Source organism: Aedes albopictus, unplaced genomic scaffold, assembly GCF_035046485.1.
Source record: "Aedes albopictus strain Foshan unplaced genomic scaffold, AalbF5 HiC_scaffold_450, whole genome shotgun sequence".
Lineage (NCBI taxonomy): Eukaryota > Metazoa > Arthropoda > Insecta > Diptera > Culicidae > Aedes > Aedes albopictus.
Window position 1 is genome coordinate 9484 of NW_026917255.1, and position 15517 is coordinate 25000.

The 15517-nt window shown below is 45.8% G+C and overlaps 1 protein-coding gene across 1 annotated transcript; it reads right to left on the minus strand.

Annotated features, from left to right (window-relative positions):
- Positions 1-4775: 4775 nt before the first annotated feature.
- Positions 4776-15165, minus strand: LOC109397641 (DNA damage-regulated autophagy modulator protein 1; the record flags this gene model as incomplete). Its single annotated transcript, XM_019669931.3, is given in 5 exon segments — positions 4776-5511; positions 5580-5870; positions 14276-14505; positions 14574-14695; positions 14818-15165. Coding segments are annotated over 5 exon segments (801 nt in total). The 3' UTR covers positions 4776-5418.
- Between the last annotated feature and the right edge of the window lie 352 nt (positions 15166-15517).

Below are 15517 nucleotides of genomic sequence, written 5' to 3' on the forward strand. Positions count from 1 at the left end.
ACACTGAACAGCCTGCAACGACATGCTCGATCGTTTTCCTTACTGAACTGCACTTTCTACAGCAGTCCTCCACGTCTTCGTGCAATATGTACCGCCGATAGTTCTTCGTCGCAATTACCCGGTCCTGGATGGCTACCATGAAACCTTCTGTTTCCGAGAAGAGGTCACCCCGCACCAGCTACGCGTTCGATGCCGCCTAATTGATGTGCTCATAAGGCCATATCGCCATATGCTGGAGCTCAAGTTGATGGGAGCGCGTCCCATGCAACTCCTTCTGCTTCCACGTCCACGATCATCTCGTCAACGGTCTTGATGTCGCAGTTCAGCTGGTAATCCTCCTGCGCTAGATGAAGGGCGCTATAACCGTTGTCAACTTCCCATACAATGCGGTACATTTCATGACGGTTCTGGCTTTCTACGAAATATGCCTGGATATTGGTGAAGCCTCTTCCTTACTGGGCATGGCAGGGTGACTCTCTAGATAAATGACTTCGGATGGCATATGCGATGCTTGGTGAACGCCACTCGTACTACTCGTTCTAACGCCGCCTCGAGGTCAGTCTTGGTCCACTTTACCACCCCAAAGCTGTAGGTCAACAGGGGCACCGTAAACGCATTGATCGCCTTCACCTTGTTGCCGGCTGACACAAAGCTCCTCAGAACACAGTTGACACGATGCAAAAACTTGTCCTGCAGTTCCTTTTTGATCGCTGTGCGGCGAATAGTTGTAGGAAGCCGAAGTATTTGTACGCTTCGCCTTCAACCATATTCCGAATCTCCTCCTGTTGACGCGAAAACAACTGGCGTCCACTACTTGACCCCGGCGAAGATGGACTGATCGACATTTGTCAATTCCAATCTCCATCCGGATGTCATTGCTGAACACCGTCACAAGCTGCGACAGTTGATGCAGCCTCTGTACTGATTCCGCAAACAGCTCCAAGTCGTCCATAAAGAAGGTGTGGGTTATTCTTGAACTCCTTTCCCCCACTTTTCAGTTGATAGCCATAGTTGCATTAGTTCAGTGCTCTGCTGAGGGGGTTCATCGCAAGGCAGAACCATAGCGGACTTAAGGTATCGCCTTGAAATATCCCGCTCCTGATGTTGAGGAGAGTTCTAGACCGCAACACAGCTGTTCCGTCGGTAATTTGTAGGGACGTGCTCCACATCCCCATAGCGTGTTGCATCAGCCTGATGACGTTCCCGTCTGCCTTGTACAATTGCAGTACCTTAAGAAGATAGGAGTTCGGTACTGAGTCGTACGCCTTCTTGTAGTCGATGTACGCCATGCTCATGTTCCTCTGCTTATCGGTGGCTTGACCCACAGTGACTGCGCATCTATGATCACACTTTTTAAAACCAAAAATAGTGCACGAAATCGTGTCCTGATGCAGCCCAATTTCTGGTATAGCGGGTAGCCTTATGTATATCCTGGGCGGTAACTACGACCGCGGTCTTGTCTGCAACTCCATTTCGATATCGCTCTTCTTCTGCCAACCATATCCCATCGTCGCTGTGCCGGACAGGGACGCCAATCTCCATAAGGCCTTGTCCATAATCAGGTTTGTCGTTTCGGATGCAGTTGTAGAACTCCTCTTCGTTTATGTTGAACATCCGGTTTTGTTCTTTCCGCTTCGAACATTCTCGATAACATCGCAATCGTTTCGCAAGAGCACTCAACCGCTGTACAACGGTGTCAAGGATCTCCTTAATGTTGACTTCTGCGAGATCTCGGAGTTCTGCGGGCTTCACAATTTCGGCAACATGACGAACAAGCCTCGTTGATCGGTTCCCCTGCTTGTACTGTGTAAATCGACCAATCTTGGTCCGCAATGTAGCGATTCGGTTCTTTAAACGTCGCATCCATGCGGGTTTTTGTGTGCAGGGGCGTGTTCGACCTTCACCGTCTTCTTGCGAGCGCGTCCGCAATCCCAGCGTCTTGACAACAGCCAACGCAGCTGAATACACAGTAAACGGCAGATCGTCGAGGTTCTATACGGCCTCCAAGTACTGTGGCGAAATATCCTGGTTTAGGATGGTAACCGCACTTGTTAACCGATAGGATTTCCGCAGCTTTGATATTCGGAGCCGGGACATGGGGTCTGTCGCCCAGAACTGCGTGACTGTTGTGGCCATGTGGAGCGTTAGTTCATATCGGAGTTGTTGTCGCTGTTAATCCTGGAGCAGTGGGTGCAGTTTAATCACGACTCTCACTTTCGTCCGATGCATGCAGCCCAACAGAACTTCTGCTCGACGTATCACTCGATCTTGTCCTCTCCTCTTCCAATTCCCTCTGCGTTTCCCGCTTGATGCACTCCACTTCTGCAGCTGTGAGCATGTTATGAGACATAATTGCTCGCTGCCGTGTGTACAGCAAGGTTGCGACCATTCATTTGCAAAGATTTACATTCATTTGCTATTATCTCAGTTCAAAAGCATGCTATCGAAAAACAATGTATGGATGAATTTAACCTTGTAATTTTATCTGAAAGTTTGCCGAATAACATTGGGGTCGCAAACGTATACCAAAGTCGTGAGCGAGTTGTGAAGGCAACTCTCCACGCGGTGAATGTAAATTACATTCACGCTGTGGAAAGTTGCCTTCACAGCTCCCTCACGACTTTAGTATGCGTGTGCGACCCCAATGTTATTCGGCAAACTTTCAGATAAAACTAGAAGGTTAAATTCATCCATACATTGTTTTTCGATAGCATGCTTCTGAACTGAGATAACAGCGAATGAATGTAAATATTTGCAAATGAATGGTCGCAACCTTGGTGTACAGCTTGTTCAAGTCAAGCCGGTTCGCAAATTGAGGGAATCTCTAATGGTCGTTGAACATTTCCAGCATCCCTGATCTGCCGGACATGTTCGTCTCCATCCTCGAGTAATCAAAATAGCAGCGAATCACGTGCATATTCATCTCGCTCGTCTACATGATCCGCTGCCGTCGGCCGCGCGCTAACGTAAATGGCTGACGTCGATCAGCCACAGCAACAACTGATTGCCATTGCTGATGTTCCTGCTCTGCGTTCGTGGTACGGGCTGTGCTCGTTGACTGGAAGGCTGCTTTTGCGCCACATCTACTTCCAGCCGCTGGCCGCTCACTCTGTCCCCCGTTCCAGGACCAGCTCCAGTGGGGGCTCCCTCCTCGGGCGATCGCATTCTGCGGTTTCGCTGCTCTGGGCTCCAGTAGTGGCACAATAGAACGTATAACTTCGGGCGACAAATCCATGGAGATGGAATTCAAATCTAGGGACCGTTTTAAATAATTTTGCTCGGTGTTTATTTGATGGGAATTGCAGAAATCCTTAAATCTATTGCGCCGACGAGCACTGAACTGATCACAGATAAAGAGCCGCAATAAGAGGGGTGAATTCAAGGGGGAATCTCGCCGTCACATTCACTCCAGCATACGTCACGTTGATTGTAGTTGCCGATTAGTGGAACTCAAGATCCACACACAGTTTGGCCACAGTGACGGTAGGGCCTTTGCAGTCCCATGACTTGTGTTCTGATTCCAGAAATCTGAAGCAAACCTCCGGTGGCTCGTGCAAGGTCAGTTGGCATACTGACCAGCCCACCTTTAGCTTCCCTTATTTAATGGACTTGTTAGCATTCGCTACAGGTAACTGTACCACCTGTGTCCCTGCCGGGTCATTCCGCAGACTAACCACGGCTGTGGCAGCTTCCTGCATCTTGCACTATTGTCGCAGTGCCATAACAAGATTTTACGTGTTATAGTGATCTCGTTTTGGTTTTCATCTTCAGAGTCGCCTCCGCTGTAACAGCCGTCACCACAACGCCTTCTCCAAGGACTTCTTCCGCCAGACATTTGTAGACAGCGCCCTTGTGTTCCTTGTCGCGCTTCAGCTCGAGGATCGTTTCATTTCATCCGTACGAATACGACTAATACTGCACACGTCGGCTCCCAAATCCACGAGCTCCTCATCGCCTTCAAGACGTCCGAGTACTTAGATTGTTCAGTCTTGATGACGAGAGCATCGCCATCGTTCTCGCACTTGTCACCTGCCCTCCTACGTTTTCTACGACTTGTTTCCCTACTCTCCTGCGGTATTCCCGTCTTCCCGGGACGCCTGGCTGGGGTGTCTGATTTGCCGGCTTCACTATCTACCTTTGGAGTCAACAGCCGCCTAGCCTTGCGGGCGCGGCCTGGTATCACCTGACAGCAGCTGACACACGCTTCTCACACGCTTCTGAGATTGTTTATCATAAGTAATAGCTTCCGCCACACTATTGGGGCTACCGACGAAAGCGAAGGCGGGTTCTACCGCTTCCGCAGTTACCACGAGTTTCTGGTGGCCCTGACTGGCCACAATCATTGACTTACTTGCTCGAGATCCTTGCTCTTATATTAGACTTCACGGACGCCAAGTCAATGATGAAATCAAGCTGCTGTGCAGCCATCTCCACAGAAGAGAGCTTCTTGTTGATGGCCCTGATTAACCAATAACCATGCTTCGTCCAATGTTTTAGAAACGCCGTGCACAGAGCTGTAGCAAATTATGGACGAGGACGGCTTCCCAGGAATTACACAAGGATGGTAATATGTGTGGCGTGCAAAGCTGCGTGAAGATGTCAGACATACACTCCAGCACGTATGAATCTCGATGAAAACTACGACAGGGTGATGAAGGCTTGTGCCTGCTGATTTACATTGCGCCAGAAAATGTTAACAACATATTTGAACTTTGTACCGGATAGCGAACGTCGAATTCGTATTTTCGGATTTGCAATGAAAAAGCCCAGAACGATTTTTGATACACTCTAGATGTATTTCCTGAAACTCTTTGTAAAGTGTCTTTCCACAATTCAGTCCATGAACCAAATTCTAGCCTTCAATAATTAATTCTACACTTTTGCTAAAAAAAATCAAAGCCTTATTACGCATAAAAATTGATACAAAATAATATCACCTTAGGGAGCGGAAAGTGCAACCTAAACCTACAGATAACTATGCTTGAAGTTGTCACTAAAATACACGGTCAACGTATGCAGCGCTTCCAATATGGCGACCAGCATCAGCGACAGCGAGAGAGACGCAATCTTCCGGGGGTCCATCTTATCGCGGACCATCTCGAAGAGTTCCAACTCGGACGAACAGCAGTCTAGACCGGAATCCGACCGGAGGAGACCTTCGTGCAACTCCAGGAAGCCACTCTCCGACAGAATTTGACTGCTGAACGAACTCTTGATGTTGATGATGCAGTTGAAGCTATCGCAGATCTGTTCCACCTTGACCGGTGCTTCCAATTGCGCCCGGTGAAGATCGTTAAGACTGAGTGATCGTTGTTTGCGAACGCCGAAGCGACTATTCAATTTGGATGGTTTTTGGATGTTGGATGTGGGTTTTGGTCGCCGATGGCCGGCGATGACTAGCGGAGCCGCCGAATCACATCACGAGACCGTTGCGCTGGGTGAGTCTTCCGCAGCGGAGTCCTCTATCACCGGTTCGTAGTTTCGAGACTCGTCCACCTCGATGAATAGGAGCTGTGAATGAATGAGGAAAACAATGATGTTACATTGGGAAGACATTCAAATGAAGCTCTTCAACGCACCGGTGGATGATCGATTTGCATCGCACGGAATTCGTCCGTGAAGGTCAGAATGTAGAAGCAGAACGCCGTTGCGACGATCCACTCGGAGATCGAACTGGCCACGTGGTACTCCCAGCCCCCGTCCGAGGGATACCACTTACGCGGATCGGTTCCGTTGAACAGGATATGTGATATGATGCCGGTGACGGCAACGATGATGAAGAAGATAGTGCACAGCACGGCGATCGCCAGGCGCACGTGGGCCTTCAACATGGATCCGATGTACGGTTGAAGGTAGTACGAGATGTAGGCCTGAAAAGGACAAAAAAGTCACTAAAAATTAGGGCTGTACCTACAATTATCGATATTATCGGATCAAATTTATCGCTACGATATCCGATATCATACAAGCCTATATCAATTGATAATAACGATAAAGGATGAGAAATACCAATATTGTCTCAGATGGATTAAATGAGGCTGAGTTTTATTTTATTGTCTTTCAGCCCGTGGCTGGTCCATCTTCTTTTTTATGGCTCTACGTTCTCACTGGAACTTGGCCGGCCTCTCTTCAACATAGTATTCTTCGAGCACTTCCATAGTTAATAATTGAAGGGCTTTCTTTGCCTGCCATTGCAAGAATTTGTATTTTGTGGGGCAAAGAAAATGATACACTATGCCCAGGGAGTCGAGAAAATTTCCCCGACCGGAACGGGAATCGAACCCTCCGTCTCAGGATTGGCGATCCATAGCCTTTACCACCAGGCTAACTGGGGAACCATCTTTGCCGGCTGAATTGGATCAGAGAGAGGAGAGGAGCTAAAGGGGAGTTTAAAATCTGCTCTGGATCCTCAGAAAAAGAAGTTTGAAATTTTAATTGACAACTATCGCCACCTAGTGACGAATCACAAACTAAATGTTGAATCACCAGGTTTTGACTTCCTGAAGAACTTTGTCGAAGACGACTCTTTTCTATCTCTTCTGAATCGCAAGCTAGAGAAGTTTAAAATTTACTTGGCAGCTGGTACCACCTAGCGGCGAAATCACCAACTAAATGTTGAATCACCAGCTAGCTCTTGACTTCCTAAAGAACTTTGCCGAAGATGACACTTTTCTATCTGCTCAGTAATCCGAGATAGCGGAGTTTGAAGCTTTACTTGACAATAAACGCAACCTAGTGGCGAAATCACCATCTAAATGTTTAATCATCAGATTGCTCTTGATTTCGTGAAGAACTTTGCTGAAGACAACACTTTTCTATCTGCTCTGGATCCCCAGATAGAGAAATTTAAAATTTTACTTGATAACTAGCGCCACCTAGTGGCGAAATCACCAACAAATTGGCAATTCACTAGATAGTTCTTGACTTCCTGAAGAACTTTTCCGAAGACGACCCTGTTCTATCTGCTCTGGATCGCAAGCTAGAGAAGTTTAAAATTTTACTTGACAACTAGCGCCACCTTGTGGCGAAATTACCAACTAGTTGTTAATTCACTAGATAGTTCTTGACTTCCTGAAGAACTTTGCCGAAGACGACACTTTTCTATTTGCTCTAGATCCCGAGATAGAGAAGTTTTAAACTTTACTTGACGACTAGCGCCACCTAGCGACTAAATCACAAACTTATTGGTAAATCTTGTACTCCTGAGATATTCGCTCACACCCCCAATTAGGCGAAACCCCATAAGCTCTAGAATTCCTATAACACGGTTATCAATAGTGGTTGAAGGTTGGCCAAGGTTGGAGAAAGGCAAATGTTATTTCGGGGAGATAAAGAAAACACTATGAGGAGCCAAGGGAGGTTTCAAGTGAATCAAAGAAAAAGAGGAGCAGGGGAGTTTTATATCGAGATCAAGGAGATCACCATTAGGTTTCAGGCGGTGTTGCCTAAAGCCGTAAGAGTAGATCAAAGGTTTTAGAAAAGATTTAAGGAATGGATGCAGGGAATTTCAGGAACCAAGGATAAACCAGACTATGCAGCTTTCAATGACGCTTTAAGGGGGTATATAGAAGAGATCAACAGGGCGAGGTTCTTATGGGAAGTTTAGGGGTTCAAAATGATTCAAGGGGGAAAATGATTCAAGGGAAATTTGACGTATTGACCACGAGGGGTTTTCTGGAGGCATAACGAAGAGGCATAATGCGTTTTGAGGTGATAAAGGTACGATGAAGAGTTCCAGGTGACATTTAAGTTATCCTAGGCGATCAAGATGTTAGTTGGGACTTAGTTGTACCCTTGAACCTTGATTTAGGTACAATTCATTTGGATAGAATCTATAGCTATATCTATATGACTATAGATTTATCTATCTATAAATCTATAGCCATATAGCCGAGGCGGTAAACGCACGGGTATTCAGCATGACCATGCTGAGGGTGACGGGTTCGATTCCCGGTCGGTCCAGGATCTTTTCGTAAAGGAAATTTCCTTGACTTCCTTGGGCATAGAGTATCTTCGTGCCTGCCACACGATATACGCATGCAAAATGGTCATTGGCAGAGGAAGCTCTCAGTTAATAACTGTGGAAGTGCTCATAGAACACTAAGCTGAGAAGCAGGCTTTGTCCCAATGAGGACGTTACGCCAAGAAGACAGAGAGAATCTATTAAGTTACTTCCAAATCTGGTCCGCAGGTTGATCCATCGTGGGGATGGACTCCAGCTTCGTGCTGTTCTGTTCAAGGCACTCATGAACAGAATGGTAACGAATGCTCACGTGCTTCGACCTAGGTTGTAGGACACATTCCTTGCAACGCTGATTGCGGACTGATTATCCCACTCGATGCAGTAGATGATCATCGCTTCGGCTTCCGTGAACTCCGATTACAATTTCCTCCACCACATCGCCTCTTGAATTGCCCGCGAGAGCGACATGTATTCCGCTTCGTCAGACGTGAATCTTCGATCATCAGGGTATCCTCCCCAATCGGCATCGCTGTATGCTTGCAATTCGTTCTTCGTGTATACCAGATTTTTCTTACTCTGGTGACGGATCTCTGGCGATCTGGATTCCCAGGCAGTGCGTGGCTTCTTCAAGATCCTTCAAATCGAAGTGCTTCATCAGATGTTGCTTCAGCTTTATCTTCATAGCGCGATTGTTCGTGAAAATTGGTAGGTCGTCCCAAGGGTCGCCCACATAAATCGTCACAAACAGAATCTTGTCTCCATCAATGATCCAATACAAACAGATGTCTACCAACGATCGTTTCAGTCCAAATCCTCGTAACATGGCGTCCAGTTACTCGTTCCATACGTGGCTAGACTGTTTGAGGCCGTACAGCGCTCTACGGAGCCTGCACACCTTCCCATTCGCCTGATCGAATCCTTCCGGTTGAACCATGTACCATACCTCATCGCCAAGTTCGCTCTGCAGCGGAGGGGGCGGTCCAGAATGCCGAATTGTTTAAAAATCCATATTCACTAAAACTGATGTGGTCAGGGCGTTAACAGTGTGCACCCAAAATAACCAAAATTGGCATTTTATAATATTTCGCTTCCCGAGGGGGCGGTCCAGAATGTCGAATTGTTCAAAAATCCATATTCACTAAAACTGATGTGGTCAGGGCGTTAACAGTGTGCACCCAAAATAACCAAAATTGGCATTTTATAATATTTCGCTTCCTGAGGGGGCGGTCCAGAATGTCGAATTGTTTAAAAATCCATATTCACTAAAACTGATGTGGTCAGGGCGTTAACAGTGTGCACCCAAAATAACCAAAATTGGCATTTTATAATATTTCGCTTCCTGAGGGGGCGGTCCAGAATGTCGAATTGTTTAAAAATCCATATTCACTAAAACTGATGTGGTCAGGGCGTTAACAGTGTGCACCCAAAATAACCAAAATTGGCATTTTATAATATTTCGCTTCCCGAGGGGGCGGTCCAGAATGTCGAATTGTTCAAAAATCCATATTCACTAAAACTGATGTGGTCAGGGCGTTAACAGTGTGCACCCAAAATAACCAAAATTGGCATTTTATAATATTTCGCTTCCCGAGGGGGCGGTCCAGAATGTCGAATTGTTCAAAAATCCATATTCACTAAAACTGATGTGGTCAGGGCGTTAACAGTGTGCACCCAAAATAACCAAAATTGGCATTTTATAATATTTCGCTTCCCGAGGGGGCGGTCCAGAATGTCGAATTGTTCAAAAATCCATATTCACTAAAACTGATGTGGTCAGGGCGTTAACAGTGTGCACCCAAAATAACCAAAATTGGCATTTTATAATATTTCGCTTCCCGAGGGGGCGGTCCAGAATGTCGAATTGTTCAAAAATCCATATTCACTAAAACTGATGTGGTCAGGGCGTTAACAGTGTGCACCCAAAATAACCAAAATTGGCATTTTATAATATTTCGCTTCCTGAGGGGGCGGTCCAGAATGTCGAATTGTTTAAAAATCCATATTCACTAAAACTGATGTGGTCAGGGCGTTAACAGTGTGCACCCAAAATAATCAAAATTGGCATTTTATAATATTTCGCTTCCCGAGGGGGCGGTCCAGAATGTCGAATTGTTCAAAAATCCATATTCACTAAAACTGATGTGGTCAGGGCGTTAACAGTGTGCACCCAAAATAACCAAAATTGGCATTTTATGATATTTCGCTTCCCGAGGGGGCGGTCCAGAATGTCGAATTGTTTAAAAATCCATATTCACTAAAACTGATGTGGTCAGGGCGTTAACAGTGTGCACCCAAAATAACCAAAATTGGCATTTTATAATATTTCGCTTCCCGAGGGGGCGGTCCAGAATGTCGAATTGTTCAAAAATCCATATTCACTAAAACTGATGTGGTCAGGGCGTTAACAGTGTGCACCCAAAATAACCAAAATTGGCATTTTATAATATTTCGCTTCCTGAGGGGGCGGTCCAGAATGTCGAATTGTTTAAAAATCCATATTCACTAAAACTGATGTGGTCAGGGCGTTAACAGTGTGCACCCAAAATAACCAAAATTGGCATTTTATAATATTTCGCTTCCCGAGGGGGCGGTCCAGAATGTCGAATTGTTCAAAAATCCATATTCACTAAAACTGATGTGGTCAGGGCGTTAACAGTGTGCACCCAAAATAACCAAAATTGGCATTTTATGATATTTCGCTTCCCGAGGGGGCGGTCCAGAATGTCGAATTGTTCAAAAATCCATATTCACTAAAACTGATGTGGTCAGGGCGTTAACAGTGTGCACCCAAAATAACCAAAATTGGCATTTTATAATATTTCGCTTCCTGAGGGGGCGGTCCAGAATGTCGAATTGTTTAAAAATCCATATTCACTAAAACTGATGTGGTCAGGGCTTTAACAGTGTGCACCCAAAATAATCAAAATTGGCATTTTATAATATTTCGCTTCCCGAGGGGGCGGTCCAGAATGTCGAATTGTTTAAAAATCCATATTCACTAAAACTGATGTGGTCAGGGCGTTAACAGTGTGCACCCAAAATAATCAAAATTGGCATTTTATAATATTTCGCTTCCCGAGGGGGCGGTCCAGAATGTCGAATTGTTCAAAAATCCATATTCACTAAAACTGATGTGGTCAGGGCGTTAACAGTGTGCACCCAAAATAACCAAAATTGGCATTTTATAATATTTCGCTTCCTGAGGGGGCGGTCCAGAATGTCGAATTGTTTAAAAATCCATATTCACTAAAACTGATGTGGTCAGGGCGTTAACAGTGTGCACCCAAAATAATAAAAATTGGTATTTTATTATATTTTGCATCCTGAAAAAAAAAATTTTTTTTTTTAACTGAAGAGCTGGTTACTCAGTGAGTAATTTGGAGTAACCACGATGACACCACTGCTCTGCAAGATGGCAGTTACCACGTCCTTCTGGACCTCATGGAGGTCAAACTTCACCGCCAACGCCATGAGATAACGAATCATTGCGTGTCGTACCATCGGAGAATATACGCCGGGTTTCTGGGAGCAGCCTTTGATCATCAGTCATGCCTTGTACCGCTGTATGCTTCCATCGAAACCTCGCTTGATCGTGAATACCCACTTGTTACGAACTGCCTTGCGTCCTTCGGTTGGAACATCGGCCAACGTCCATGTTCGATTCTTGCCCAACGAAGCGATTTCTTCCTTCATCGCTTGGATCCACAGGTCCCAATCAGGTCGCCGCATGACCTCGTTATAGGTTTGTGTGTTGCCCTCCATAGCACCACTCACGATCGATGGAAGAGATTGCTGGGAGGCAAGAACATCACCCGAAAAGGAACTAATGTAATCACTATACTTGCCTGGACAAGTGTGCTCCCGACCGCCTCAACCCTTGTTGACTTACTTCAACTGATCTTCTTAGTTGCGGTGGAAGCGCTTCACTGCAAGCATCTTCGAAATCTTCACTGGACGTCTCTAAAGTGTTGTTGCTGGCTTCTTCTTCATCGTCAGAATTGTTTACGACCTCGTCAGGACAGTCTGTAGGCATTACAATTTCTTCTGTGAACAGCTCCATGAATTGGCTTGAGCAGTTTCTTAGACGCCCGTGGCAATGCTATCGCCGACACCTTCGTTGATCACAACTACGTCTCTGCTTATCAGGAAACACTTCCGATCCAGATCATACCCACGGTAGCCCTTGGTATCTTCACAGTATCCAACAAATATACCTTTTACGGCCTTCGAATCGAACTTCCTACGCTTGACCTTAGGGATATGGATCACATTCGATCCGAAAATCCTCAAATGCTCTAAGTTTGGATTCCTTCCCGTCCACATTTCTTCTGGTATTTTCCTCCAATGGATCCAGTTAGAGAACGCTACCGTCGACACCGCTTCTGCCTCAAACTCTTCAAATACGCTTCATTGAATAGACATCGAGCTTTCTCCACCAAGGTGCGATTCATCTTCATAGTGGTTGAGCGGTACCATTTTGTTCTGGTGTATACGGTCATTTCTTCTGATGACGGATTCCATCTTTCGCCAAAGCCATGCGGAATTCTTCATTGACGTATTCTTGCCCTAGGTGGTGAAGAAATACGGCTGACGAATTTTGCAATCTCTTCGGCTAGCGGATGAGCCTCTTTTGGACGCGCGTGTGGTTTGGAAGAGCTGGACTGAAACAGTTGCTCTGGAAGAGCAAGTTCTGAAAAAGTTTTTCGATTCGATTAGGCGCGCAGCATCACTTACTTCGGCCAGACATGTACCAGCTTCTTATCAGGAAGAGTTGGACTTTCCTCTCAGCCGACGGATGAGCGGACCATGGCCGGTTGTCCAACAGCGCAGCGCAATGGAGTTGCAGACATTAAGCGAACCATCTTTACAACGCAGGCCAACAGTACCTCCCGCAACAGTTTTCATACTACCGTTGTTGTTGGCTGTTCCTACGTAGTGCTCCAAAGTCTTCTCGCCGGTGAATGTGGCACGCCCGAGTCAAAATACCACGCGTCGTTTTTAACGTCTCCCGTTGCGAAGATGCTGCACAGCCCTTTCGGTTTCGACTTGACGCGCTCCGGGCATCTGGCAGCCTTCGCCTTCTCTGCCTTCGGCTTCTTCTCTGGCCTTTTCGACTTACCCGGATACGAGCTTCACTTCGTGGTTCGCTCCGTCCCGCGAGCTTAGAGAGCCCCGTCATCGCTACATGTCTTTCCATCTGGACATCTTGTAAGATCTTCGCTTTGACAGCATTCGACGTAAATTTGGCTCCAGAAGCCTCCAAGCCCATGACCATGGGCTCATAATATTACGGGTGTCTCATCAGCAATAACGCCACCAATCAGGTGTCACCCACAGTGAATCCAACCGTCGATAGCTTGTGGCAGGTACTCATCAGCTCGTTCACGTAACTTCAACGCTTGAACAGTTCACGAGCCGGTTCGAAGTGCGTTTGCGCAGGAGTCCAATTTTCGGGGTCAAGCCCCTCGGAAACCAGAAACACATTTAAATGACTGTGAAACCTAAATGGAGCTTACAACCTAAGAACACGTGAAGTCCAAAAAACCCTCTGAAACCTGCTGAAGCGCTTTAAAACGGCTCTGAGACCCTCTCCCTTGAGAATCTCTTGAAAGCTCTCTGGAATCATGACGCATGAATAGAATGGAACGACCCATAGCAAGCTTCCTGGAACGCTTTGGAGCGCTCTAAAACACCGTGAAATCACTCCCAAAACCAAGTATACCTACCTGAACGTATTTGAGACTTCCTGGAGCTCCCCTGAAAACACTGCAAAACGGCTTGGAACGCCACTAAACTGCCTCTATTCGCATAACAGTCCCATGTTTGCCGGGTTACCTATTCACATGGGACTGTTGTGCCAATGGGGGCAATAAAAACCTTTATGAAACTATCTTAAATACTTCTGATACACTGATATACAGTTCCTTTGAGTTTTGGAATTTCTAACGCATACATGAAATGTCACTTCGAGTGTGTAAGTTTTGAATTATAGTTACACACTAAATTACACTAGGGTAGCAAACCACTTGGGCAGCGGCCGGTATTTTGGACACAATTGACTATACGTATCTCATCGCGTTCCAAAAATTGTGTCAATTGGTTCAGAATTGGCTGAGTTATAGCAGAAAAGTGCCCAAAATATCCGTATTTGCTGAGATTGAGCCATTTTGAAATTTGGGTTATTAAGTGACCTAGGACACTTATTATGTATTGATTGTAGATGGAAAGCACAGAAATACTCTAGAGCTTCTGTTCATGAGCTCAGCATTTGAAACCTCATTTTCCGAACTCACACTCCAGAACTCTTCTCACCTGCATCCAATAGTACACGGTTCCCAGTCCAAACGCCAGAAACGCTCCAGCATAGTGCACCGGTCTCACATTGGTCTCCTGAAAGTTGCCCACCATGCTCACTCCCAGACAGGATCCCATTCCGACCCAAAATGACCGGATATTGATCCGTTCAGCCATCCGCTGAACATCCGCATGACGCAATCCAATTTCCAGGATCTGCCTGTATCGCACGTAGATGGTGATTCCCACTGCAAATATGAAACTCCTTATCAATCTTTACCGTCCTATATACATTTAATTTTTATCATGAACTTACACAAAACACACCCAATGCTGATCAGCTGTCCAAATACGCAGCTCTCTGGAGAGTAGGTGGCTGCATCGCTGATGTACGGTACCGTGGGCACCACATGGCCCTGAAGAACTGCCGCAATGTACCTAAAACAAGTTCAGAACGGGCCCTTTATCTCCAGCCTCCGATGAAACCATACAACATCGAATGATTCATCGCGGCGTCGGATGCGAGCTACATTCCATTCAATAGAAATATCAATACTTACGTGCCGATGAAGGTGAAGTTGAACAGCAGAAACACCGCAATTGGAAGCAAATAAAGTTTAGACATTGCTAACTAACGCAACACAACACAACCCAACGCACTAGGAACGCACTAACGGAATGATATTGCTTAAAACTGCAATACCATACACAATTTCGTAAACAAAACGACTCAGCTGCGACACAGTGCGATGATCAATTCGCAATCATTCTGACGCGACGCATTGTGATGGATTGCAATCAATCGGGCGAGAACGATGATCCTGTGGGATTCGTTGATGAGTAATAACTTTCTACACGATAAGGCCCAAGCCCAAGGTCAAAATAAAAACAATTCTTTATTGTTTTGATGCACTTGATGAATCAACTCGTCGAGGATTTCTAATGATCGCCAGACGAACTAGACATCAAACCACTCAGTTAGAACAAAACTTTTACGACGTTTGTCTGATGGCCGATGTTTGTGACGTTCATTAATGCGTGAGTTGATACCTGAATCTGACAGTCATATTTACTCAACCACTGCCAAAGAACCGGCATTTGTGTGGGGAAATTGTTTGCTTTTATTCACCTCAAAGCTAGACTCAAAGGATTCAAAATTGTACTAAAATGCTGTCATTCTTATTGGAATCTAGTTGGATTTGAACGATGTTGAATATACAACACGTGCAAGCGTTGACTAAAGTAATTCGGATAAAAAAA